Source organism: Carcharodon carcharias, chromosome 28 (assembly GCF_017639515.1).
Source record: "Carcharodon carcharias isolate sCarCar2 chromosome 28, sCarCar2.pri, whole genome shotgun sequence".
Lineage (NCBI taxonomy): Eukaryota > Metazoa > Chordata > Chondrichthyes > Lamniformes > Lamnidae > Carcharodon > Carcharodon carcharias.
In genome coordinates, this window is record NC_054494.1 from 36,090,627 (window position 1) to 36,118,207 (window position 27,581).

The 27,581-nt window shown below is 42.4% G+C and overlaps 1 protein-coding gene across 3 annotated transcripts in view; it reads right to left on the reverse strand.

Moving 5' to 3' along the window:
• Window positions 1-11,570: 11,570 nt before the first annotated feature.
• Window positions 11,571-27,581, reverse strand: part of ascc1 (activating signal cointegrator 1 complex subunit 1) — a 46,690-nt gene continuing 30,679 nt past the window's right edge. For all 3 annotated transcript variants that reach the window (XM_041176386.1, XM_041176388.1, XM_041176389.1), the window contains exons 8-10: window positions 26,046-26,170; window positions 24,230-24,309; window positions 11,571-12,021 (exon numbers count right to left, since the gene is read on the reverse strand). In XM_041176386.1, coding sequence (XP_041032320.1) covers window positions 11,905-12,021; window positions 24,230-24,309; window positions 26,046-26,170 — 322 coding nt within the window. In that variant the 3' untranslated portion in view covers window positions 11,571-11,904. The remainder of the gene's footprint in view (window positions 12,022-24,229; window positions 24,310-26,045; window positions 26,171-27,581) is intronic.

The following is a 27,581-nucleotide window of genomic DNA, read 5'->3' on the forward strand; positions in this document are numbered from 1 at the left end:
CCTTAACACCAACTTGAATTAGTGCTTTCATGAGATGAGGGGTCAGTAATTGAAAATGACAACAGCAAAATATCAAAATAATTGCATAGCTGTTTTGATTTTTTTTGTTCTTTGGAATGTTCCAGAGCAATACTGAAGGATTACTACACTTTTTGAGGTGCTGTCTTTCAAGTGAGATCCTAAATGAGGCTTCATGTGCCCTCTCAGGTGGACATAGAAGAGCCACTATTTTGAAAAAGAATAAGGGAGCTTTCCCCAACCTCCTGACCAACATTCATCGCTCAATCAACATCACTAAAAAAATGATAATCTGGTCATTCCACGTTGCTATTTGTGGGATCTTGCTGTGTGCAACTTGGTTGCTGTCTTTCCTACGTTACAACAGTGCCTATGCTTCAAAAGTACTTCATTGGCTGTAAAGCACTTGGGGATGTCCTGAAATTATAAGGGGCACTATTGAAATGCAAGTCTTTCTTTTTACACAGAAAGGTTTGGAACAGTCTACCGGAGACACCCAGACCACAAAATGAGGATGCACCACTTCAGATTTCTGCTGTAAGTGTAGTTCACAAGGTAGCACACATTCAAGAGCCATTCAGGATACATTAACTGGCTAATCCAATAGAAATCTACAGTTCCCTTATAATAGAATCCAGCTGTTCCTTAAATTATTCCAGGATGTTTAGCTTTACCAATCTACTTGGAATCTATTCCTAATGAAGATCATTTTATCTACAAAGAGCTCCCTGATATTAGTCCTACAGCTATGTTTTGAACCTGCAGTCATTTTTCATAGAGCCCAAATCGTGATAACATCCTCTGTAGCTGTGGCGTATTATTCCCCTTTGTACTTTCTGCAACATTAAAGATGGTTGCTCAAGTCATTCTCCTCCAGTGCCTCTCCTTTGTTGTCCATCCTGTGGACAACCCCTTGTATGGTTGCTTTCCAACCTATCTGAATGCAACCTGTACATCTCCATCTGGGAAGTCCTCCAAAGATCTATCATTTGTCCTCTCCTTTTCTTGATATATGTGCTGCTTCTTGGCAAAACCATCCATCATGCCGACACAATGATGGATTCCATCTGAATGCTAGTGACAAACAGTTCGATCCCTTCACCACTTTTTTTGACTTGCCAACTGCTTCTATTCTTGCCTGCCTGACACTTAGCCTCAGATGAGTCACTATTTTCTCCAGCTCAGTCAACAGCCCTCATAATGAACTCCATTCCCTCTACAGGCACTCTCTCAGGCCAAACCGTACTGTTCACATCCTCTTTAACCATGAGCACCCATCACTACAATCACTTAGTTTCACTTTCACTATCTTACCTGCCTCCAGCCCTATCTAGACCCCTCTGTTGTCTACACCCTCATAATATATATCTTACTTCTGCCTTGCTGACTTATCATTCTTCTCCCTCTTAGGGTTTCCAACTGTGATTAAATGGAAACCTGGAGGTTTCATCACATGACTTTCCCCCACACTCCAGGCATTAGTCGGCCATCACACCCATCTTTGTGACGTACTACCTTCCTACACCAATTGGAAAGCAAAAAGACTCATTACCCAATTGGATGATGATTGACTGTCAGCAAAACAGCCTTTTTTTTCTCTCCCATTTTCAATATTTTTATATCTGGTAAAGTGAAATGTTCAAACAAAATAAAACTATCATTTTTAATGATCTTTCTCCAGGGTCGCACACGGCAGTGTCCTGGAGATTGATCTTCAATTCCTGGAGACTCTAAGCCAATCCTGGAGGGTTTGCAACCCTACTCCTGCTATAACTTCCAAAATGTCCAAAACTCCATTTCTCCAGTTGCACAAACCCTGCTCACCTATCACGCTGGACCCTTGCTGATTTTTACTCAACACATTAAATTAAAACCCTCCATGGGCCTTACACCCCACTACCTCTCCAATCTCCTTCAGTCCGATAATCGCCTTCAAATGCTCCAACTCCAGACTCCTAATTTTTTTTTTATTTGTGCTTGGGACATGGGCATCACTGGCTGGGCATTTTTACCCATGTTCTTGTTTAAGAGTCAACCACATTGCTGTGGGTCTGGAGTCTGGAGCCAGGAGCCACATTTAGACCAGGTAAAGAAAGTTTCCTTCCCTAAAGGGCAGTAGTGAACCAGATGGGTTATTTAAAAAATCACAATCATTTTGCAGTCATTATCAGAGTTTTTATTCCAGATTTTTATTGAATTTGACCATCTGCCATGGTGGGATCTGAACCCAGGTCCCCAGAGCATTACCTTGGGTCTCTGCAATACTAGTGCAGTGACAATACCACTCAATATCCAATTTTCTTTAGTCTATCTTCATATCTGAATCATCTAAGGATTAGTCTTGTGTGTCTGCCTCCAGGACTTGAATGTTTCTCCTGTATTATCTGTGACCAAAACTGGACACCATACTCAAGATGCTGTCCGATCATTGGCCCTGTACCATTTTAACGCAGGAAAACTGAGATCGATTGGTGGCAATGGGGGAGACGGTGGCATAGTGGTATTGTCACTGGCTAGTAATCCAGAGACCCAGGGTAATGCTCTGGGGAGCTGGGTTTGAATCCCATCAGGGCAAATGGTAAAATGTGAATTCAATAAATATCTGGAATTAAAAGTCTGAAGATGACCATGAAACCACTGCCGATTATTATAGAAACCCATCTGGTTCACTAATGTCCTTTAGGGAAGGAAATCTGCTGTCCTCACCTGGTCTGGCCTCCATGTGAGTCCAGACCCACAATATGATTGACTCTTAAATGCCTTCTGAAGGGCAATTAGGGATGGGCAATAAATGCTGGCTTAGCCAGTGATGCTCACAGACAATGAATAAAAAAGAAATCTGCCACTTTTAATCACAATGGCTACAATTATTAAGTAATTAAAAAATCTTTGCATTTGCAAATAAAATTTCTGACCTTGGCTGAAACAAAGAAAACACATTTGGAAGTTAAAAAAGCACCTTCCTCATTTTTAAAAGTGTGGCAAAACTCCTAAGATTGAAAAGAGTTTCTGATTATTACTCAAATTAATATCGCACTGTTGAATCCTGATGAACACACAGACCCTTTGCCAAGAAATGCAATGTGCTCTTGGCACTAAGAGACAGTTGGATCAGAATCTCTATAAACTTCAGCTAAAATTGGTCAATTAGCAAATCTTTGCACCACAATTCATTTAGCATCCATTTAGAAAGCCATTCTGTACAAAAACAACAGATAGTACCAAACAGAAACATATACTTTGCACAGAAGGGATTAGAATTTTAATGTGCAATTGATTCTGGGTGAAATTTGGCAGCGGAATTGACTGCATTTAGAATATTAAAGGAGAATGGTGCTGTAGGATACGAAGGGCTAACACATTCTTTTATATATTCTGCAACTTCCATGTTTGACAAAATTGTACCATGAGAGTATAATCCTTAACAGAAGGTCTTCTTTGCAAAGCTTAGGAGACAAACACTTTATATCCAAGGTTAGGCAGAAACACTCCATCAATGTCAGCAACAGGCAGGAAGATTCATGTAGAGCACAACCACTACCTGATGTTGACTGCCATGAAGTCAATCTTTTCACAGAACTAAAGTTGCAATTAGTCTTCTGTCTAAGAACATTTGAAAATAGTGAATGCTAAAAGGCTACTTGGTCCATCGCCAATGGACTGCACAATTGGAATCGTCAAGATCTTGAAGCCATTTAAAATTTATTTTCTACAGCACCCAAAAAGCCGTGAGGTGCATTGTTATTCTATGCAAGAGGAATGAGTGGGAAGTAGTTTTGTATCAGCAGTGACTCAGTGGATAGCATTCTTGCCTCTGAATCAGAGGTTAGTGAGTTTAGGTCCCACTCCAGAGACTTGGTCACAATATCTAACCTGATAGAAGAAGCAAAAGTGACATGAGCAAAAACGCCTTCATACAGCAAAGTGGTTGAGGTTTGGAATGCTTTGCCTGACAGTGTGATGGAGGTAGTTTCAACTGAAGCATTCAAAAAGGAATTAGGCAGTTATCTAATGAGGAAGAATGTGCAGGGTTACAGGGAGAATGGCACTAAGTGTATTGCTCATTCGGAGAGCTGGTGCAGACACGATGAGCTGAATAGCTTCCTTCTGTGCTGTCATATTTCTGTGATTATGTGATACTCCAGTGCAGTACAGAGGGAGTGCTACTGTGTTGTATGTGCCATATTTCAGATGGGACATTAAACTGAGGCCCCACCTGTTCTCTCAGGTGGATGTAAAAGATTCCCAAGACACTATTTCAAGGAGGAACAGGGGAGTTATCCATGATACCCTGACCAATAACGAACATCACTATAATTAGACTATCTGGTGATTATGTCATTGTGTTTGCTGTCCACAAATTGGCTGTAGCATTCCCCACATTACAACAGTGACTACATTTCAAAAGTATTTCATTGGCTGTAAAACACTTTGGGATGTCCTGTGTTTGTGCAAGACACTATATAAATGCAAGGGATTCATGCATATATACACATTACTAATACATAACATACTAATTGAGTACACCAAGAATGTCCACATTGAGGCCTGGGGACCACATGTAGCTCCCATTCCCGGCCAATCCAGCCTTCAAAGTCCAGGTAATGAGCCCTGATTCTATTTGGTGCATATTAATGGAAAGTGACTCTGAAGGTGTACACCAAAATTCCATACAGTCCAGCAATGTGAAACCCAGCTTACTGGCCACTGTAGCCATTAGAAACACTAGCATAGTGGTAATGTTACTTGATTTGTAATCCAGGGGCCTGGACTAATGTGATGGAATGCTCCACACTTTCCTGGAAGAGTGCAGTTCCAACAACACTGAAGAAGCTGAACACCATCCAGGACAAAGCAGCCGCATGATTGACACCCCATCCGCCACCATAAACAATTCACTCTCTCCACCACCGATGCACAGTGACAGCAGTGTGTGTACCATCTACAAGATGCACTGCAGCAACTCACCAAGGCTCCTTTGACAACACCTTCCAAACTCACAACATCTACCACTTAGAAGGACAAGAGCAGCAGATGTATGGGAACACCACCACCTGCAAGTTCTCCTCTGAGTGCCACACCATCCTGACTTGGAACTATAACACTGTTCCTTCATTGTCACTGAGTCAAAACCCTGGAACTCCCTTCCAAACGACACTCTGGGTGCTCCTATAACAGATGGACTGCAGCAGTTCAAGAAGGCAGCTCCCCACAACCTTCTCAAGGGCAATTAGGGGTGGGCAATAGATGCTGGCCTAGCGATACCCATGAACAAATCAAAAAATTATTCAGGGACAGGAATTCAAATGCCATATGGCATCTGGGAAATTTAAATTTAGTTAATAAATATATCTGGAATAAATGACTAGTGCTAGGAATGGTGACTGTGTAATTATTAAATATAAAGACTCATTTGGCTCACATTTAGGGAAGGAAATTTGCTGTCCTTACCTGGTTGGCCTGTGTGTAATTGTAGGCCCACGGCAATGTGGTTGACTCTTAACTGTCCCCTCAGTGTGCAAAATTGCCCAGCAAGCCGCTCTGTGCTGACTATAAACACTGGCCTAACCACCAATGCCGACATCCTCTGAATGAATAAAGGGGAAAGAAAGCCAAGCTGGATACTCAACCAAAAAATAGTAGCAGCATATGAGCAACTCCACTTCTGACCTTTTGACAGAGGGAAGGTCACTGAGGAAACAAATGAAGGTGGTTGGACTGAGCAAGACCTCGGGGAACACCAGTGATAATCTGGGGCTGTGATGACTAGCCATCAACCATAACCATCTACCTTCGTGTCAGAAACAACTCCAGCCACTGGAGGATTTTAATGTTGAGCTCAGTTTTGTGAGGGTTCCTTGGTGCCAAACTCTGGTTGGTTACTGTCTTGATGTCAAAAGCGCTGTCAGCTCTCCTCTAGTATTCAGCTCTTGTGTCTACGTCTAGATCAAAGTTGCAACAAGATCATCTTTTTTTCCTTGGTGTTCTTGTTTATTCATTCACGGGTTGTGATCATCGCTGGCTGGGCCAGCATGCATTGCCCATCCCTAATTGCCCTTGAGAAGGTGGTGATGAGCTGCCTTCTTGAACCACTGCAGTCCATGTGTTGTAGTACACCCATACTGCTGTTAGGAAGGGAGTTCCAGGATTTTGACCCAGTGACGGTTAGGTGGTTAACCAGATGGTTAGAACCAGGTCATCATTTTAATTCCAGATTTTTATTGAATTCAAACACTATCTACCATGGCAGGATTCAAACCAGGGTCCCCAGGGCATTATGCTTAGGTTTCTGGATTACTAGTCCAGCGATACCACTACACCATCGCCTCCCCTGGCGGAACCCAAATTGAGTGTCAGTGAGCAGGTTATTGCACTTGATAGCACTGTTGATGACCCCTTCCATTACTTTACTGATGATTAAGAGTAGACAGATGGGGCGGTAATTGGTTGGGTTGGATTTGTCCTGATTTTTGTGTACAGAACATACCTGGGCAATTTCCCACGTAGCCAGGTAGATGCCAATGTTGTAGCTATTCTGTCAGTGAGGAGTGTTTGCTAGGAAAAGAGAACTTCCTTGCTTTTCTTCAAATACTGACACATCTATTTGAACAGGGTTATAGAAATATGGAACCTTCTCCCCCAATAGGCTGCTGTTCTTCCCCGATTTTACTCCAGCATTGACAGCTGTGCCTTCAGCTGTTGAGGACCTCTTTTCTCCTTTAAGATTGCCCTTAAAAACTACCGCTTTGACCAAGTCCTAAATCTCCTTATATGAACATACGAATTAGGAGCAGGAGTAAGCAACTTGGACCATCGAGTCTGTTCCACCATTCAATAAGATCACGGCTGATCTGAATGTAACTTCAACTCCACATTCCTGCCTACCCCCAATAACCTTTCACCTCCTTGTTGCTTCAAGTTTAGTATATAAAACACCTGTGAAGCGCCTTGGGATGTTTTACTACATTAAAGGCACTATATAAATGCAAGTTGTTGTTGTGTGCACTAGGACAAAGGGTGGTTTCAAGCATGAGATTGATAGGGGTTTCATTCGAATATGAAGGGATACAGAGAAAAGGCAGATAAATAGTACTAAGGTGCAGATCAGCCTTAATCTATCTACTTGAATGACAGAGCAAGCTGGAGGGGCTAAATAGCCCACTCTTACTGTATTCCTAACAGGCTGGGTCACAGTTTAATGCCTCAACTGAAGGACAGTCCCTAAGACAATGCAGCACCTCCATCAGTAATGCACTGGAGCATATGAGTTCAAATGTTGGAGTGGGAATATTTCTTAATCTGACCAAATTGCCTACAATTGAGGCAAGCAGACACAATTATTATTCTTACAAAAAGAACTCAACATCTCAGTTTGTGTAGATGTATTTTTTGTGCAGTGCAGAGAATATTTCAGATAGCTTCAGGCAGAACATCTTAATATTTTTTCTTCGTGCCAATTTTCTCTGGCAATTTAAATATCTTCATAATTGATTCCAGTAAACATCAATCTGAAAACGCTAATGGAGCTCCAGGAGTTAAGTTGGCTCAACAATTACTGCGGATCTGAAGACAGCTACAGGCAGCGCTTGGCTCCATCAGAGTCAGACAGATATGTTAGACAGACTTTACTCTGCTGAAATGGTGGAAATTGCTCAGAATTAATTAATGTTGACACCAAAATGGTAAGGAAGACACTCTTGCAGATGTTATGGGTTTGCCCTAGGGCTGATGGACTTTGCAGGCAGACTGTGACCTTCATTCACTAAAGAAGTAATAGAGACGCACTAATATAAATTTAATATTGTGATCCTTATCTCAAGGTATGGTAGTAGTGTAGTGGTTATAATACTGCACTAGCAATTCAGAGACTGGGAGTCCAAAGCACATCATAGCAAGTTATAATTCAATAAATCTGATAAACTGGCCGACTGACTCCAGCTACGTTATCATAAAAACACAACTGGTTCATCCAACTCATTTTCAGGCAAGGGAACATGCACCCCAATTTGATCTGGCATTAGCACGACTTCAGTCTCAAGCTACACGGTTGATGAATAATTTATGAGGCAGACTAGCAAACTCATCAATTGTCCTTGTGGCTCATGAATGTGACCATGACACATCCCCAGAACAAATAAAGAATAACATCCACCATCTGGCACAGAAAAACGTTATAACCATTTGAACACAGGTTCATTCAAAAGTTGAAAGTCAACTGTGGCTGCTTTTAAAAAAACTAATTCTCAGCATGTGTTGCCACTGGCCATTTATTGCCCATCTCTGGTAGGCCTTCAGAAGGGGGTGATGAACCTTCCTGAACCACTTAAGACTGTGTGGTAAAGTAGCTCCCACAAAAGTCAGCCAGCTACCTGAATGCCGGTATACTACTGCATTTATATCTGGAAGAATGGGAGTTTGAGATCCATTCTCATCAAGGATTTAATCTTTTTTTAGGTAGTGTTTTAGGTAGCCCTATGTGGGCTAGGGAGGTGAGTGAAGCACTGCAATGGTACGAGTAGAATCACTCAAAAGGATTTTATTATTTTCATAACACAAGCTTGAGGAATAACACATCTTTCCACTAGGCACCTCAGACATTCAGCTGTAACATCAGAGTTAACAAATTTAGACCTTAACCAACTGTCCCATTTTTTTCTCAGATAGCTGGTAATGGAAGAAGAGCCGCTGGGAATGGCAGAGATATGGACAGATCCTCAGGATAGGACCCAATTAGTACACAGTCGCTGGAATGGTCCATACTCCTGGGGACTGCCCAACTATCTCCACCACATTCCCTGGCCACGGATCCTTCTCTTTGCCCAGTTAGTTAATATTTCCAAACCTCTCTACTATTCTTCTGCAACCATTTGCACCGCTCTGGTCCCATCTTATGTCCTGTCATCACCTTAATTTGCCTTGCACCATTTATTTAATCAGTTCTGTCTTCCGCCATATCTTTTCCCTCTCTCTGCACTTGTTCAAACGCTCTTTGTCTTTAACATTTTCTGGTTCTGATGAAAAGTCATTGGCCTGAAATATTGACTTGCTTGCAGAGTGTTTTCCAGCATTTTTTGTTTTTAATTTCCGATTTCCAGCCTCCGCATTATTTTGTTTTTGTTTCCAATACTTTTCCCTTGGCTGCTGACAGAGCGACAGTGATGACGATAATTATCTTCAATTCGTATGAACTTATCGAACTGCTGAGGGAGGCAGTGTGGCAGCTAGTAACAGCAGCAGAAAGCTCATTTATTTTAAATGCTCCAGCAGATGGTGGCTTGGCTGCAAATTGGATCTAATGATGCATTTAAAACGGAGAATTGCATCGAGAATTGGTTCTGCAATAGTGGCTCAGGCCCCTGGTGCTGTGTAAACCACGCTTTTGATATCACAATGAGGGCTCCATGGCAGCTAGAATGACACGTGTGGTTGAGATTTTTTTTCCCTTTATTCTTTCATGGGATGGGGGTGTTGCTGGCAAAGCCAGCATTTGTTGCCCATCCCTAATTGTCCTTGATCTGAACATTTCAGAGGACAGTTAAGAGTCAGCCACATTGCTGTGGGTCTGGAGGCAGACGTAGGCCAGACCAGGTAAGGATGGCAGATTTCCTTTCCTAAAGGACATTAGCGAACCAGATGGGTCTTTACAACCATTGATGACAGCTTCATGGTCACCATTACTGAGACAGCTTTATATTCCAGACTTATTAATTGAATTTAAACTCTACCAATTGCCATAGTAAGATCTGAACCCATGTCCCACAAGCATTAGCCTGGGGCCTCTGGGTTACTCGTTCAGTGATATAACTGCTATGCTACCATCTCCCCCAATTTGGAACTATACTTCCCCCTCCAGGCCTCCAAATAGCATTAATAACTTGTATTTATATAATACATTGAACATGGTTAAAAAGCCCAAGGCACTCTGTGTTATCAGACAGAGTTTGACACCGAGCCATGTGAGGAGATATCAAGATAGGTGACCAAAGACTTGGTCAGAGTTAGATTTTAAGAAGCATCTTCAAGGAGGAGAGAAGGGTAGGGAGGCCGAGTGGTTTAGGGAGGGACTGCCAGAAGTTAGGCAGCTGAAAACAGAGTGGCTATAGATGATTAAAATAGGGTATGCATGACAGGCAAAATCGTAGTAGTACAGAGATCTTGGGAGTGTTGTAGGGCTTCAGAAGGTTACAGAGATAGGGAGTGGTGAAGCAAGGATGAGAATGCTACAATTGAGGAATCGCCAGACCAGTAGCAATGCAGCAAAGGCCACATTCCAGTGGCCTGTATGGAAGCAACATGGCAGCAGCCACTGCATGGCATTCATGGCCATTTATCCTTGTGGCACTGCATTTGCAGTCTCTCTCTTTATAGTCTCTCCAGGTGTTTTGGAATAAATTGACAATAAGGATCAAAAAGCAGATTTGGGTTTGGCTCCAATTTCCTTTTGATATTCATAAATCCAACCACTTGAAAGGCAGTGAGAGGACTTGTCCCAAAAGGGTGATGTTCAAACTGTAACCAGTGACCCAAGGGAATACCCATCAATTCTAGTGCAAAAAGGTCAGGCAAGGTTGTTCTATTAGCACTCACTTTGTCCAGTTTAAATTTTGAGAGTCTGGAGCTTTGGAAAGGGCTCTTTTCAGCTGCATTTTTTTGGTGAATAAATCCTGATTGGTTAGTACCTGCAGCTTGAGTTTTGAATTTTTAGTGACACACAAAGCTCCACAGTGTGACACTAAGTCTACAATTCCTCTACAGGAATTGTGCAAATAGAACCCTTTATGGGGTTTGGTCGGGTGTGGGGAGGGGGTTCAGAGGGTGAGTGGGAAGAAGTTGAAGCCATTTGGAGTGACCTGCCTGGGTAAACAATATGCACCATTTAACTCCTTTCTTTCTCCTCCAGGGAATCTGCAGTACTGTACAGGGTTGAGTTCATATTTCCAAACGGTTACCCTGTACCTTGTCCTCGATTTTCACAACTGTGTCTGATGTAGGACAAGGGGAAAAAAAAAAATCCCAAAACAGACTATACTCTGCAGGGAATTACATTAGGCTTTGCTTGTCTGCGGTGATTTATTTGCTACATGATAACCACATCTGCCAGGCTCCATTATTAACTTATCACAACTTGCTGCAACAAAATACTTGCTGCAACTGTTCGACGGACAGTTTACAGCAATCAGGGGACTGAGTGGAGCACTGGGCTTCTGGCATTTGGTTCTGAATCTAGTCTGGATTGACAATGGTCTTGAAGAAGCTTCCCCCTGTCTGTCGACCCCCTAGGGTCAAACACAAAATACGTGTGGCCAGTCTCAATTCAGTCCAAGTCAAAAATAAAATGGCAACCTGACCTAGAGAGAACAGGGGCAGGGAATGGAAAGGAATGTCAGACTGATGCAGTAAGAGGTATTCTTCTGAGGTGCACCATTCAGACAAAGTAAGAGGACCCTCACTTTACATTTGGCCATGCTATACTTGAACTGGGGATACTTGGCTCGAGCAAATAGGAAAGTGCTCCATTTTTCAACATCAACATCTCACTCCGAGTCAAGAAATATTCACCCCCAGTTTAATATATCATTGCAAATATTTGACTGTGAAAGGCTGGAATGATTTTTGAAGACATGTAGAGGTATCTGATGTGAAAACAGCTCTTCTCCTACAGTCTCTCATGCATCACCGTCACTGTTCCAGCAGGATATTCTTGCAAGGTTGCTTCAATTCAGCTCCTTTACCCCAGAAGAAACAAGGGTCCCAATTGAGAATTTGGAGTTGACCAGCAGGTGAGTTTGTCCTGCTGTGTTGTAGCAAGACTCACCTTTCCGTAATTTTTTTGGGGTGGGTGTAGAGCGTTATTCTGCAGACCCGTTGATCCAACATTACCACACACTACGAAAAGTTAATGGCGCCAGACGAAGAGTAGAACCCAGAGCTGTCGGTGGAAAACCTCTGGGAGATGTGCACGGCATTCAGCTCCACATCACCAAAACGGTAATTTTCACATTTCTGCAATGGAAAGCAAAGTATTAATATTTCATCCTGCAGAAGGGAGGGTCATTTGTCTTTTGGGTGCACTTAAAACTATCGTAAGTTTTGTACAACTCAACGGGGGAGTGGGGCAGTGGGAATCGGGAATATTCCCAGCTAAACAGGAACTCTGTGCTATGATCAACACTCAGGAGACCAACTTGGCACTATTGCAGTACCGAGGGAACGCTGTACACCCAGAGGTGCCATTCATTCAGATGCAACATTAAACCAAGGGCCTGGTCTGCAATCTCAGTTGGACATAAAAAGTCTCTTCCAGAGGAGCAGGAAAGTTATCCCAAGTTCCCTGACCAACTTTTATCCTTCAATCAAGATTATTAAAAACAGATTATCTGGTCATTATCACACTGCATCTTGTGAGAGCTTGCCATGCACAAACTGGCTGCTGCTTTCCTACATTACAACAGTGACTACACTTAAAGCACTTTAGGATGTCCTGAGGTCATGAAAGACACTATGTAAATCAATTGTTTTCTATAATTCTTACGTTGTTGAATAAATAAAACTCATATAGTTTGCACACCAGATATTGTGACTGTTACTTTAACCCTAGATTTTCATACATAACTCCACAGGATAAAGGCGGCTTCAGAAAAGGTTTACTAAACTAATACCTGGACTGGGCGGCTTGTCTTATGAGGAAAAGTTGGATAGACTAGGCTTGTATCTGCTGGAGTTTAGAAGAGTAACAGGCGGCTTGATTGAAACATATAACATCCTGAGGGGTCTTGACAGGGTTGATGTGGCGAGGATGTTTCCTCTTGTGGGAGAATCTAGAACTAGGGGCAACAGTTTAAAAATAAGGGGTCACCCATTTAGGACAGAGATGAAGAGAACTCTCTTCCTTAAAAAGCAATGGAAGCAGAGTCTGTGAATACTTGAAAGGCAGAGGTAGATAGATTCTTGATAAGCAAGGAGGTGAAAGGTTATCGGGGGTAGGCAGGAATGTGGAGCTGAGCTAACAATCAGATCAGCCATGATCATACTTAATGGCAGAGCAGGCTCGAATGGCCTATTCCTAATCCTAATCCATATGTTTGTATGCATGTGCGTATGATGGTCCTTGGAGGTTCATCCTGTCACCAGGTTTCTATTTTTCTGATGTCGGATACATTGGTGAGCACAATGTCTGCAGAAGTTTGTATTTTGCTTGTATTTGTTGATTTACAAGAGTGTTATTTATTTTGCTATTTGCTAATAATATTGAATTTCATAAAGATAGCACAGTTTTATCTTGGGTAGCTGTTTATTCCTTTTGCAAGGGAGGTTAGGAGGTCCATAAGAATGTGTCAATATTTTCAGAGGATCCCTTAAACAAAAATCTCAACTTTAACAATTACACCACTGTGCCCTAAGAACCTCATTCATTTGCACATCAACTACTGTGACTAGAGATTTGATCCTTATCCTGCTAAACTGGAATCTTGTACTCTTACACATCAGATGCCCTGAACAACTACTCTTCGAATCCTACACATAAAATATTATAACATGGTGCTCTTCTGAATAAATAGGAGCTTTGCAAAAATCATGGAACAAGAAATACTGAATGCAAGGGGTTTGGAATAAAAGACACAATCACTTACATTTTAACAAATTATTTTAGCCTCCCTTGGTAATTTAAAACAAAGTACATTCCCCTTGGGAATTTTGAGAAACACATTCTTTCTAGTTAGAATTTCTCTCTTACTTTGAGCGCAATCTCTTCATAACACCATTTTTAAAGCCCTGAAGTTGACCAGTTAAGGGCTGAATCAGGTTAGCCGGTTACAAGATACAGTTCCATTCAATCTATCACAGATTCTTCAGAGCCAAGTATCTCACATTATAACAACTCACTTGTAATGTTGTAATGAACACCTCAAGAGTCAGAAACCATGGCCTAGTAGCTTTACCACAGGAAAACTGAACATCTTACAATGTGGGTGAGGTGTAACAGTCAACATTGTGAAAGCTGCCAGTTATAGTGAAAAGGATTTGACAAGATGTTCAATAAATTCTCAGAATCAAAAGAAATTGACATTACCTGGGCAGCCGTTCCTGACTAAATTGGCTCTCTGTCAGCAATGAATCTTATTGAAAACAAAACTATTCTGCAGTTATCGGTGTCCCTAGTGAGTCCAACGTTTATTGCCCATCCCTGGCAATCTCCATGGTCACACAAGCTCAGTGAAGTGGGCACTTGTAATTTTAGTCCAGAGAACAATAATAAAATAATACTATTTATTGTTATGCATCTTGTTACCAGATCAAAGCACTTCACAAAATTAATTTTATAGAGTACAGAGATTATCATGTTGGCAAATACAACAAGCATTCGGCACCAAGAGGAATTTAAGTTATGAGAGAAGGTTTCTTTGGAAAATAGAAAGTTCGATCATGGTTAAAATGCTCATAGTGCTGAGAAGGTAAAATACCAAGTTAAAATGAGGAATTTAGGACTCTATTGGTCAGGTGGAACTTGCTCACCTAAAGGGTATTAAGAGCTTCAGCAAAAACTATTAAGGAAGGATACTTAATCTCAAATGGTAATTGAATAAGCTTCTGGAGGATGAGGGATATAGTGGGAAAGGAGTTGGAATCTTTGGAAAAAGGGAAGGGCTTGTTAGATCCAACGAGCTTTCACTACTCCAAAATATTCTTCTGCACTAATATCATCCGTGAAACTGTTTGTTTCCAATCCAATCTACATGAGTACTTTCATGTAAATACCTCAATTTCATCCAGTACCCTTTTCCTAGGTTGACAGAGGCTCAATCACTCCTTTCAAAAAAATCCTTTCTGGTGAAGCAGCATTTCACTTGCACCTCCTTCAATTTGGTCTACAGTATTCGCTGCTCCCAAAGTGGTCTCCTCTACATTGGGGAGACTAAACGCAAGAGTGGCTGACAGCTTTACGGAAGACCTTCGCTCAGTCCACAAGCATGACCCAGACCTTCCTGTCGCTTGCTCTCACCACCCTGCTCTCATGCCCACATGTCCGTCCTTGGTCTGCTGCAATGTTGCAGTGAAGCCCAACACAAACTGGAGGAACAGCACCTCATTTTCCGACTAGGCACTTTACAGACTTCCAGACTTAACGCTGAATTCAACAACTTCAGAGCATGAACTCTTGCCTCCATCTTTATGCATTCTTTAATCCAATTTTTATTTATTTTAAAATTATTTTTATTTATTCATTTTTTCCTATTTTTAAAGTCTTTTTCCCCCAACATTTCTGTCACTCGTTCTTATGTTTTGCTTTCACAGAGCACTGGCCGTTGTTCTGTTGTTAACACATTCTGCTATTTTATCTTTATGAAACAATCAGCACCTTCTTTAGTCTTTAACACTAGCGTTAACACTCCCTTTGTCTTGTGTCCATGACATCTTTGTAAATCTCTCCTGAGCTCCCACCTATCAAGTTTGCTACATCTGCTCCACCCCCTCTTTAACAGTTTAAATTCCATCACATTTCTACTTCTCTTTAGCTCTGAAGACGTCATACGGATTTGAAACGTTAACTCTCCATGGACGTTGCTGGAAAAACTCTGCAGGTCCGGCATTTTCTGTTTTAACTTCAGATTTCCAACATGCGCGGTATTTTGCTTTTATATTGACAGAGGGTATGTTTCTTAAAAATATAAAACACAAGTTAATATGATTCACCTACCACAGAAGGAGAAAGAAGTGAACTCTTTGCCTTAGCTGCTATTTCAGCTCAGTACCATTTAAAACGCAATGGCGCTTTCTGAACAAATCCAAAGCTGATTGCTCCAGGTTCGATGTAGTCAGTGTTCGGCCACCTATGGGGGATAGCAAATATCACACCAGAGGAAGCCTCATCACCAGGCCTTTCTCACACAGCTCAAATAGGTCCATTTGTTTTTAATGTCAGCAATTTATTTGATGGAATACTCATTAGATGTGAAAGCATTCACTCTCCTGCTGGCCTAGTACCACAATGGTGAATGCATGTCATACAAGATAAAATGTGTTTTTTTTAAATCAAGGAGTGTGGGCTTTGCTGGCTAGGCCAGCATTTATTGTCCATCCCTAGTTGCCCTTGAGAAGGTGGTGGTGAGCTGCCTTCCTGAACCACTGCAGTCCATGTTGTGCAGATACATTCACAGTGCAGTTAGGGAGGAGTTCCAGAATTTTGACTCAGTGACAGCAAAGGAATGACAATATATTTCCAAGTCAGGATGGTGAGTGGCTTGGAGGGGAACTTCCAGGTGGTGGTGTTCCTATCTATCTGCTGCCCTTGTCCTTCTAGATGGTAGTGGTCGTGGGTTTGGAAGATGTTGTCTAAAGAGCCATGATGAGTTCCTGCAGTGCATCTTGTACATGGTGCACACTGCTGCTACTGTGTGTCAGTGGTGGAGGGAATCAATGTTTGTGGATGGGGTGCCAATCAAGCGGCTGCTTTATCCTGGGTGGTGAAAAGCTTCTTCAGTGTTGTTGGAGCTGCACTCATCCAGGCAAGTGGAGAGTATTCTATCATACTTGTGCCTTGTAGAAGGCAGGCTTTGGGGAGTGAGGAGGTGAGTTATTCAGTGCAGGATTCATAGCCCCTGGTCTGCTCTTGTAGCCACAGTATTTATATGGCTAGTCTAGTTCAGTTTCTGGTCAATGATAACCCCAAAATGTTGATAGTGGGGGATAAATCAATGGTAATGCCATTGAATGTCAAGGGGCAATGGTTAGATTCTATCTTGTTGGAGATGATCATTGCCTGGCACTTGTGTGGCGTGAATGTTACTTGCCACTTGTCAGCCCAAGCCTGGATGTTGTCCAAGTCTTGCTGCTTTTGGACATGGACTGCTTCAGTATCTGAGGAGTCGCAAATGGTGCTGAACATTGTGCAATTATCAGTGAGCATCCTTACTTCTCACCATATGATGGAGGGAAGGTCATTGGTGAAGGAGCTGAAGATAATTGGGCTTAGGACATTACCCTGAGGAACTCCTGCAGTGATGTCCTGAAGCTGAGATGACTGACCTCCAACAACCACAACCATCTTCTTTTGTGCTAGGTATGACTCCAACCAGTGGAGAGTTTTCTCCCTGATTCCCGTTGACTCCAGTTTTACGAGGTCTCCTTGATGCCACACTCGGTTAAATGGTGTCTTGATATCAAGGGTAGTCACTCTCACTTCAGGTCTGGAAGTCAGCTCTTATGTCCATGTTTGAACCAAGGCTGTAATGAGGTCAGGAGCTGAATGGCCCTGGCAGAAACCAAACTGAAGATCAGTGAGGTTATTGTTAATCAAGTACCACTGGATAGTACTGTTGATGAACCCTTCCATCACTTCACTAATGATTGAGAGTAAGCTGATGGGGTGGTAATCGGCCAGGATGGATTTGTCCTGATTTGTGTGTTGAGGACATACCTGGGCAATTTTCCACATAGCCGGGGAGATGCCAGTGTTGTAGCTGTACTGGAACAGCTTGGCTAGGGGCGCGGCAAGTTCCGAAGCACAAGTCTTCATTACAATTGCCGAATGTTTTCAAGGCCCATAGCTTCTACAGTATCTAGGGTCTTCAGCCATTTCTTGATATCACGTGGAGTGAATTGAATTGGCTGAAGACTGGCATCTGTGATGCTGGGACCTCTGGAGGAGGCCGAGATGGCTCACCCATTGGGCACTTCTGGCTGAAGATTGTAGCAAGTGCTTCACCCTTATCTTTTGCACTGGCATGCTGGGCTCCCCCATCATTGAATATGAAGATACTTATGGAGCCTCCTCCTCCAGTGAGTTGTTTAATTGTCCACCACCATTCACGATGGATGTGGCAGGACTGCAGAGCTTAGATCTGATCCGTTGGTTGTGGGATTGCTTAGCTCTGTCTATCACTTGCTGCTTATGCTGTTTGGCATGCAAGTAGTCCTGTGTTGTAGCTTCATCAGGTTGACACCTCATTGTTAGGTTTGCCTGGTGCTGCTCCTGACATGCCCTCCTGCACTCTTCATTGAACCAGGGTTGATCCCCTGGCTTGATGGAGATGGCAGTGTGGGGGATATGCCAGGCCATGAGGTTACAGGTTGTGGATGAGTACAATTCTGCTGCTGATGATGACTCACAGTGCCTCATGGTTGCCCAGTCTTGAATTGCTAGATCTGTTCAAAATCTACCCCATTTAGTATGGTGGTAGTGCCACACAACACGATGGAGGATATCCTCAGTGTGAAGACAGGACTTCTTTGCCACAAGGACTGTGCAGTGGTCACTCCTACCGATACTGTCATGGATGCTGTTTATCTATCTACCTATAAAAGTCTGGTGTCTCGTGAGCTTCAGTCACATCTCAAAGTGCCACACTTTTAAACTGGCTGCCTCAAATGTCAATCATGAAGTCACAACCAAACAAGTACGGGGCCTAGAATAGACAAGTAGCATCTTACATAAACATCAGTACAAAGCTAATTGCTCCCACTATGTTAAAAGCAAAATATTGCAGATGCTGGAAATCTGAAACAAAAACAGAAAATGCTGGAAAAACGCAACAGGTCTAACAGCATCTGTGGAGAGAAAAACAGTTAACATTTCGAGTTTGTATGACTCTTCTTCAGAGCCCACTATGCTGCTCCCACTATGTGCTATTTTATAGGAATTCAGCATTGTGGTCTTATACACCAGGTTAATCACAGTTCCAACTGACATAACACTACTGATCCTTTTAAGACAGTATCACTTGAATGAGGGTGAGCAGTTTTGCTTTTTTATTCTTTCACCGGATGTGGATGTCGTTTGCAGGGCTAGCATTTATTGCCAATCCCTCAATGCCCTTCAGAAGATGGTGGTGAGCTGTCTTCTTGTACCGCTGCAGTCTGTGAGGTGTAGGTACACCCAGACTGCCGTTTGGGAGGGAGTTCCAGGATTTCAGTGACAGTGAAGGAATGGCGACATAGTTTCCTAGAGAGGATGGTGTATGACTTGGAGGGGCACCTGGAGGGAAACTTGCAGGTGCTGGTGTTTCCATGCATCTATTGCCCTTGTCCTTCTAGGTAGTAGAGATTGCATGTTTAGAAGGTGCTGTTGAAGGAGCCTTGGCAAATTGCTGCAGTGCATCTTGTAGGTGAAACAGACTGCAGTCATGTTGTGTGGTGGTGCACCGAGTGAATGCTTAAGGTGATGGATAGGGTGCGAATCAAGTGAGCTGCTTTGCCTTCAATGGTGTTGGGTTTCTTGAGTGTTGCTGGAGCTGCAACTCATCCAGGCAAGTGGGGAATGTTCCATCACACTCCTGACTTATGGTTTGTAGATGGTGGACAGGCTTTGGGGAATCAGGGGGTGAGTTACTCGCTGCAGAATTCCCAGACATCGGAGGTTTGAAATTTAAAACAACAATGTGCTCACTGGGTCACAGACACTTGTGAAGAAACAACAGCTGGCAACGAACAAAGTAAAAAATCAAAATTCGACGATGCCTACGATAGTGGCAAGAAATTCAAGTGTAGTGAGCAGAAAGGTTCAGAATGACTGAGTGCAGGGAAACAACTTTTGTATCTACATTGTTTCTAGAACTTGAAATGATTTTTGGTGATGAGCCACAATACTGTGAATGTGTTAAGCAACAAGGAAAAGTATACTTAGCACAGGAGCTGTGCTATAGTGTAGCTGGCCCAGTGGATTCAGTGAGCAAAACAAACCACATTATCTGTTAGCAGCAAGCTTCAAAAATGACATGCTGCATTCTGAAGCACGGCAAATCTCTCACAGATGGTGAACTTATCAAGAGTGTTACACAGAGTAGTGCTGACACATTGTTCAGTGACTTTCCCCGGCAAGGACAAAATCAAGCAGTGCAGTGGGGAGCAGAAATGCCTCTTGGTCAGAATACTGTGAAGGATAAGGTCCAGTGCATATCTAAAAATATCAGAACAATTCAAGATTGGCTCGCAAAAGGTTGTTGTTTGCTCACTGTGCCTTGATGGAACCAACAATGTAATTAAGCAAGAGAGGGATTGGAAGTGACTGTCAATTAGCAGCTAGTGCAAAAATTCATGTAGAACAATTAAAATGGTTCAGTCTACCAGAAAAAAAATACAAGTAAAATGTTTGTGGAGGAAATATTTATGATTGAAAGGATCAGCTTCCTGGTTTTGTTGAATCAGGAAGTGAAACATTCAGTTGCCCCTCTTCAGTGCTTGCAATCATCAAGCCTGCTTTAGACAGGCACAACTGTGAAGGACTCTGGAAGATATCCTGAAGACAAAAATGAAGATTACAAACCACACTGTGAATCTCATTCTGAATCATCGTCATAGTACAAAACTTTGCTGATGTGCAAATTGCCTCAGTTGGGTTAGTCAGGGACAAACGTTTTGATCGGCTTGTGATACCATCTTGATTGACGCGACTGTCTTGGAGGGAGAGAGGTGAAGATTATCACAGTCGGCTTTCCACGGGTTGCCAAAATTCATAATTTTTCAGCAATTTAATAGGCACTGCAGTAAACTGAAAAAAATAACTGCAAGACTGGGGAAAACAACCAGCCGAGAATGGAGACAGAGAAATTTAAGCTGCCGAAAAACGTTGACACAAAAACTGCGTCAAAAATATGATTAGAAGTCAAGTTGTGCAGGCAAAAGTGTGCACAAATGTAAAATAGCTAACATATTATAGATTGCTATAAAATAAAGGGATAAACAGTATATCATAAACTAATCTTGCACACTGCGTAAACAACATCTGAAGCCCTAAATCCAAGGACAACTCACTCCTCATATCTCTTCTATGGAGAAAATGCCTCATTTACTATGTATTAAGATAGAAGTATAAAAGCTTTCCTTCAAATGCAATAACTATACACAAGAGGATAAATAACAGGGATGTTACCCAGGAGAGCTTGTCATTTTTCAATACTCATTACCTGATCTTGCAGCTGCTCTCTGCCCAATTCCTCAGAGTAATTTCTAGGTCTCTTATGCTTAGCAGGACTCACAAACAGGATTGCACAGCCCACTGCATAGAATAGCCTAATGCACATCTGTATTAAGGTTGAACTGGTTAAGGTTACTTTTCGCATCACTGTCTTCTCAAAGCCAAATGTCCCAAGTATGCTGGCATTCATCAAGCAGAGGCACCTTCACTGATTGGGCCTGTCCGCAGGTTGGAAGATGGACATATACCCAACGATTTGCTGTATGGCGAGGTAGCCAAAGCCAGAAGACAAGTAGGATGCCCAAAGCTCCACTTCAAGGATGTTTGCAAGCGCGACCTGAAGGCCCTAAACATCAATTTTCGCACCTGGAAGAAACTAGCTGACAACAGAGGGAAATGACGTCATCACCTGTGGACTGGCATGTACCACCATGATGGTTAGCGGCTACAGCAGCTTGGCAAGAGGCACCAACACTGAAAATAACAACCTGATAACTATTTCATATACGGCACTTGTGGCAGAACCTGCCTCTCGTGGGCTGGTTTCTTCACCATCGGCAGAAGTGCGCCATATTAAGTGACCCCATCCCCAACGGATTTGATTTCCTGCATGTCCATCATCAGATGGAAGGATGCCAACGATGCCCTAGCATCTTTGTCGTTTCAAACGCCACACAGCCCAAATATTAATCTTTAAAAATAAAGTGAGTGATTGACAGGTTGTTTTTGAAGAATATTATTTTCCCTTATATCTTGGATCTATTGTCAAGCCCAACTTCTTAGTCCCAGTGAAAAATAACAGGAGCTGTAACATAATCTTTTAATTTCTTCAGAATGACTCTGCGCTTTGTTTAATTGTTTGAATAATATTGTTTAGAATATAAATGATGGCATTTCGTTGCTGCTCAGAAGCTTTTGTGTTTCCCTTGATTTGGTGTCAAGGTTGCTCCCAAAATGTTTTGACTTTTAACAAATAATTGCTGATGCTCCACTTTTACCATCTGGTCCAATTAGCTATGGAAAGGGTATGTGATTATGGCTTTGTAAGAATTCCTTGCTAAGTCTGCTGAACAGCTTGATTTCAAACTTTCCAGTTTTTAACCATTTAAAAAGGAGCTGTAATTATTTTTATTAGGACATCATCGTCAAATATGATGACTTTTCACTGCAGTGAAACTGCAATCTTAGCTCACCTTTCACAGGATGAAAGATTTCAATCATTTTCTTCTGTCTGAAAACAATTTGCTGTACAAATCTGCTGCCTGATAGGGGTGAGTGAGCCAGTGGCTTTGAAAGACCCTGTACCTCATAAGAAATAGGAACAGGTGGTGGCCATTTGGTCCACCCAGCCTGCTCTTGCATTCAATAAGGTCACAGCTGATCTGATTGTGCCCTTAACTTCACTTTCCTGCCTACCCCTCATAACCCCTAACTCACTTGTCAATCAAAATCTATCTAACTCAGCCTTGAATATATTCAATGGTCCAGCCTCCACTGCTCTCTGTGGAAGAGAATTCCAAAGACTAACGAACGTCTAAGAGAAAAGAATCTTCCTCAGCTCCGCCTTAAATGGGAGACCTCTTAGTTTTCAACTGTGCTTCTAGTTCTGCATGCCCCTACATATGGAAACATCCTCTCAGTATTTATCCTGTCACTAAAATCCTCAGCAATAAGGAGCTCTATGGAGTAGGACTTAAAAGGGGAATCCTTCTTACAATTCCCATATAGCAAGTTCAGAATCTTGGCTCAGATACTCAAATGGAGCATCACCATCCCTCCCATCCTCTGGTTGCGTTCATGTACTTCCTGGTGGCCAACTATACATCAGGGAATATTAGAATAGGCTGTCTGTTCACCCATTCAGCTGGTGACTAGTAGAGCGTAGGGGAGAAACTTAAAAGAAAATAAATTAAACAGTGAAGCATGAGATAGTCAGAAATAAAACACTTTGGTCATTTTGAGAAAATGTATTTATGTCAAGGCTTTTGTGTCAAAACATCCCTTTAGTATTTTATACTAGTATAGAGACTATTAGATAAGCAAATAATGCAGTGATTCTTTACTAAATCCACAAGCATCTCACAAGATAAATGAGTTTAGAGAGCAATGTTGACCAGGAATTGGGAGAATTCAGTTTTCCCCTTTGAATGGTGATCTAGCATCTTTAACATACAACGTTACAGGCAACTGGAACTCAATTTGTCTTATTTGAAGAAAAGCATCTTTGACAATACAGTACTCCCTCAGTATTACAGCAGCTGAATGTATCTGCTCAGAGCCTGCTGTGCAGCTCAAACTCTCAACTCTTTGACTCTGAGACGAGGCCAACCATGCCAAGAAGACCTTTAGAAATAAACGGACCATCCTCCACTGTTCACATCGTCAGATCTGATGTTCATAGATGGTTCTGCTACTAAAATGCAATTATTCTGAATTTATATATAAAGAAATACTTATGTTTATATAGTACCTTTCATAACTTCACAACTTCCCTAAAGCACTTTACAGCCAATGAAGTGCTATTGAAATGCATTCACTGTTGTAATGTTGGAAATGTGCCACTCAATTCGCACACAGCAAGCTCCCACGAATGGTAATGTGGTAATGGCCAGGTAATGTGTTTCTGGGTGTTGGGATGATAACATGTTGGCCAGGTCACTGGGGAGAACTCTCCTCCATTTCTACAAAATATTGTGATTGGATATTTCATGTCCACTTGAGGGGGTCCTTGGTTTGACATCTCATCCAATATCCCAGCATTTATTGGGCAATTAGGGATGGGCAATAAATGCTGGTCTAGCCAGCGACACTACATCCCATTAACAACTTTTTTAAAAATCCGAAAGATGGAACCTCCGACAACAGAGCACTTCTTGAGCTCAAGTCTCCGGAGCGGGAATTAAACCCGCAACCTTCTGACTCGGAGGCAAAAGTGCTTCCCACTGAACCATGATTGACACATACTTCTAAATATTTGGGAAAAAACAATTTTGAGTATTGAAGACTGGACTAATTGCACCATAAGTAGAAGCCTGCTCCACCTGTATACTTAACAGATTTGCAGTGGCAAAAAAAAGCAATGCGATCAATTGCTGAACCCCAACCACAGCCAAAATCAGCAAAGACCAGGAATGCTTTTGTATGGCTCACCATTGCAACAGCAAGAGCAAATAGCCACTGGCCCAATTGAGAGCTGCTCAGAGTATTTTTCATATTGCAGTTCACATACTATAATTGTACTAAGAGGTAAGTAAACAAGGATTCGGTTTCCTAATTGGAGCTTGACACCAAGTTACTGACCTTTAATACATTTCGTGCATCAAAGGATTCTCTTTCACGCAAGTTCTGCTTCCCCGGAGTGGCACTGGTTCGACCTTCCACTAAAGACCGACAAAGGTTTGCGTTAAACAAAGATTATCACAGCCCCCAAACGGGAATCACAAAAAAAACAGAGCATATGAATACTGCTCAGAAATATCCCTAGCTTTAGTGCAAAACTCAAATGCTGTGACTTTGGTATTGACATTCCAGCTACCTTTCGCATTTCCCAACAACATATTTTATATATAAATCTTGTAAAGATAGGTAACAGTCTAAATTTTGGATTACATAAAGTGCAGTACAGTGCAATTTCTTTCATTACAGTATGTGGCACTCTAAGTGCAATGAGACACCTCAGATACAGCCCTATATTTACAACGTACGTTTCATACAAAGCGTACAGGCTGAAAATATTGCTTCCAGCCCCTCAGTAAACTATGGCAGGAGAGCCTGAGATAGCGGCTTTTCCCACATTGAGCCTTTGTGGCAGCTGCCCCAAGCCTTAGTGTGCCCCTCAGCATGTTGATCTGGACCTTGGAATGTCTGCAAAACTCAGCCAAGGAAAGCTCTTTGCATTGGAAGACACTGGTATTGCTGTCCCAGCTACCTTTACTTCTGTGCCAACTTTCTCCCCCCCCCCCACCCCCTGCCTTCTGCAGGCATCAGCACCTGCTGGGGGATGGCTTCACAGGTGCTGTCCACCCTCCAGCTGCTCACTCAAACTGACTATCCTTTACTGGCAATTTATGTCCGTGCAGGCTTATCAGAACTCTGAAACCACCCTGAACAACCTCAAGAGGGACCGAGAAAGAACACACTAATCTTATCAAAAACCCAACAGAAAACAAGTCTCATTCCAGATAAAAAGGGATTAAAATTTCATCTGTTTCTTGGAGGCCTAAAACAAATAGGCAGCTCAAGACTGATATCAGCATCCTGCGCAGCTGCACAGTTTCAACATCCCCGCCCTCCACCCCTTGCCATCTCCAGCAAACCACAGAATTAGATTAGTGCCGTATTCATGTGCACATATCATAGTGGAGGAGCTGCTGAAAGTACATATTTTGAAGTGGACCATGTCAGCCTACTTAATAAATGTACCTCTTGAATTACCTCTTGTGCATCACACCAAGGGTGGAGGTGAAACAAGTTGTGGATCTTCAGCCAGTTTAGGCATGAATGAAGTGCAAAAAGTAGATGCTGGATTTGGATGAGCAAAACGGGAATGGTTCCCCCTTTCCAGCATTTTTAATGAAACCGCGAAACACTTTAAAAAAATATTTCCGCATTTGTTGCAACATCACTACACGTAAGTCATTAAGGAAGCAGATGAACATTTCAGGCGTAAGCCCAATATCAGAACTAAAGGGTGATTGAGAAGTGAAATGCACTGCCTGATAGGAAATTGGAGAAGAAAATTGCTAGGATATGGAGAAGCAGCCAGGGATTGAGACTAACTAGATTGCTCTTCAAAAGACTTGGCACAGATTCAATGGGCTGAATGGCCTCCTTCTGTGCTGTACTATTCCATGATATATATATTTGAAACATTAACTTGCCTTTTCGATCTGCAGATGTGATACACCTGTTATGCAAGTGCTGGGAAGCTTCTTTATACCTGTACCTTTAAATCTAAGGGGTTAATATCATGGCCTATACAGCATGTTGTACGCTGGCACGTTAAGATTCTTTGGGTGAATAGATGAGTATTGGTCACGCTGTGTGTGAGTGGATGGCATGGAATGATATTGCATTGGGTATGGTGAGTGGAATGGGATGAGCATTTCACATGTACCTGTTGGGTCCCTTCTGAAAAGAGTGTTCATCAAAGTAGCATGGAGTTTCACCTTGTCCCATTCCTTCTCCATCAACCCCGAGGCAACAAATCGATCCAACAGTCCATCTGCAATCAGCTGCAATCTAGGCACAGAGGAATAATAGATTACATAAAAAAAATAGGAACATGCACAAAAGCCAGAAGATGACAGATGTGTGGTTTTACAGCAGCCTACCTCACCTGCTATCGTATTTGGTCAGCTTTCGCTCCAAGGTGTTTTATTTTTCCTACTCTAGGAGGAGGTGGGAAAGAGAAGGTAGTAAGGAACTAACCATTGTCTATCTCACCTAAAAGCCTATGAGCTAGTATTGTTAGCAAGTATGGAAACGCTCAACCCCCATTTCTTGAGACAGAGGAACGCGAATCAGCTGTTGAGCCTGTCAAGGCTTCCTTGCAACTCTGTTGATTAAGGCATGCCTAACCTTTTAACCACAACTCTCTGCCCTTTCTCCATAATCCTTGAATTATCATTGTTTCACAAGGATCTCCCTTTTAAACACTCTGTGTCTACAGTCTCCTCAATTTGCTCCTAGTAAGCTCAGTTTGCATTCTGAGATAATGATCATTTCCCTCCAGGCTTCCCCATTTATTTCATTTTTATAAAGCATCAGTACCAGATAGCACTTGTTGGTGGGTTATTTCTCCTTCAGGTACATCATTACTCACTCTAGCCTATTTCATCCAAAATCCATCTGCAATAGGGATTAGTAAAAGATTGGCTGATTTTGTCCCTTCATAGTCCTGGGCACTGAGTCCCCTAATTGCTAATTCAGCACATATCAGGCGATCAAACTTAGGAGCTTTTTAAGTCAATGGGGTTCATTGCTACATTGGATGGTGCCATTGCCCAGAAGGTGCTGGTGTGCTACAGCTCACTCAGGGAGTCCAAGTTGCTGCGGCAACATGCACTTTTACATGCATGTTGTAGTGTGGAGGAACGGAAAGTGAAGGTAAAGGCTCCAATGTTCTTTCCAGCACATGGCTGACCATGACTCTTTACTGCCTGCTGACTTCCTAGGCTGTTTGATTCAGTTGTATCAAATCGCTATAGAAAACTCCAACAAGACCAAAGCTGGACGTCCACCTGACATCGACTTAGGCAACAGAAATGACAAAAGACTCCCTGGCCAGCCAACTTTGCAAAGTCCACCTCAATAACATCTGGGGACTTGTATTAAAATTTGGAGAGCTCCCCCACAGGCTTGTCAAGCAACAGCCTGATAATAGTCATACACTCAGAATCATACCTTAAAGCCAATGTAAGGCAATCACTCCCTCCACCACCAATGCACAGTGGCAGCAGTGCGCATTATTTAGGAGGTGCACTGCAAAAATTCGTCAAGGCTCCTTTGAGGGCATGCTCCAAACCCATGGCCTTACCACTGAGAAGAACAAGGGCAACAGGTGCTTGGGACACCCCCACCTACAAGTTCTCCTCCATGTCACACACGATCCAGACTTGGAAATATATCACTGTTCCTTCACAGCTGTTGG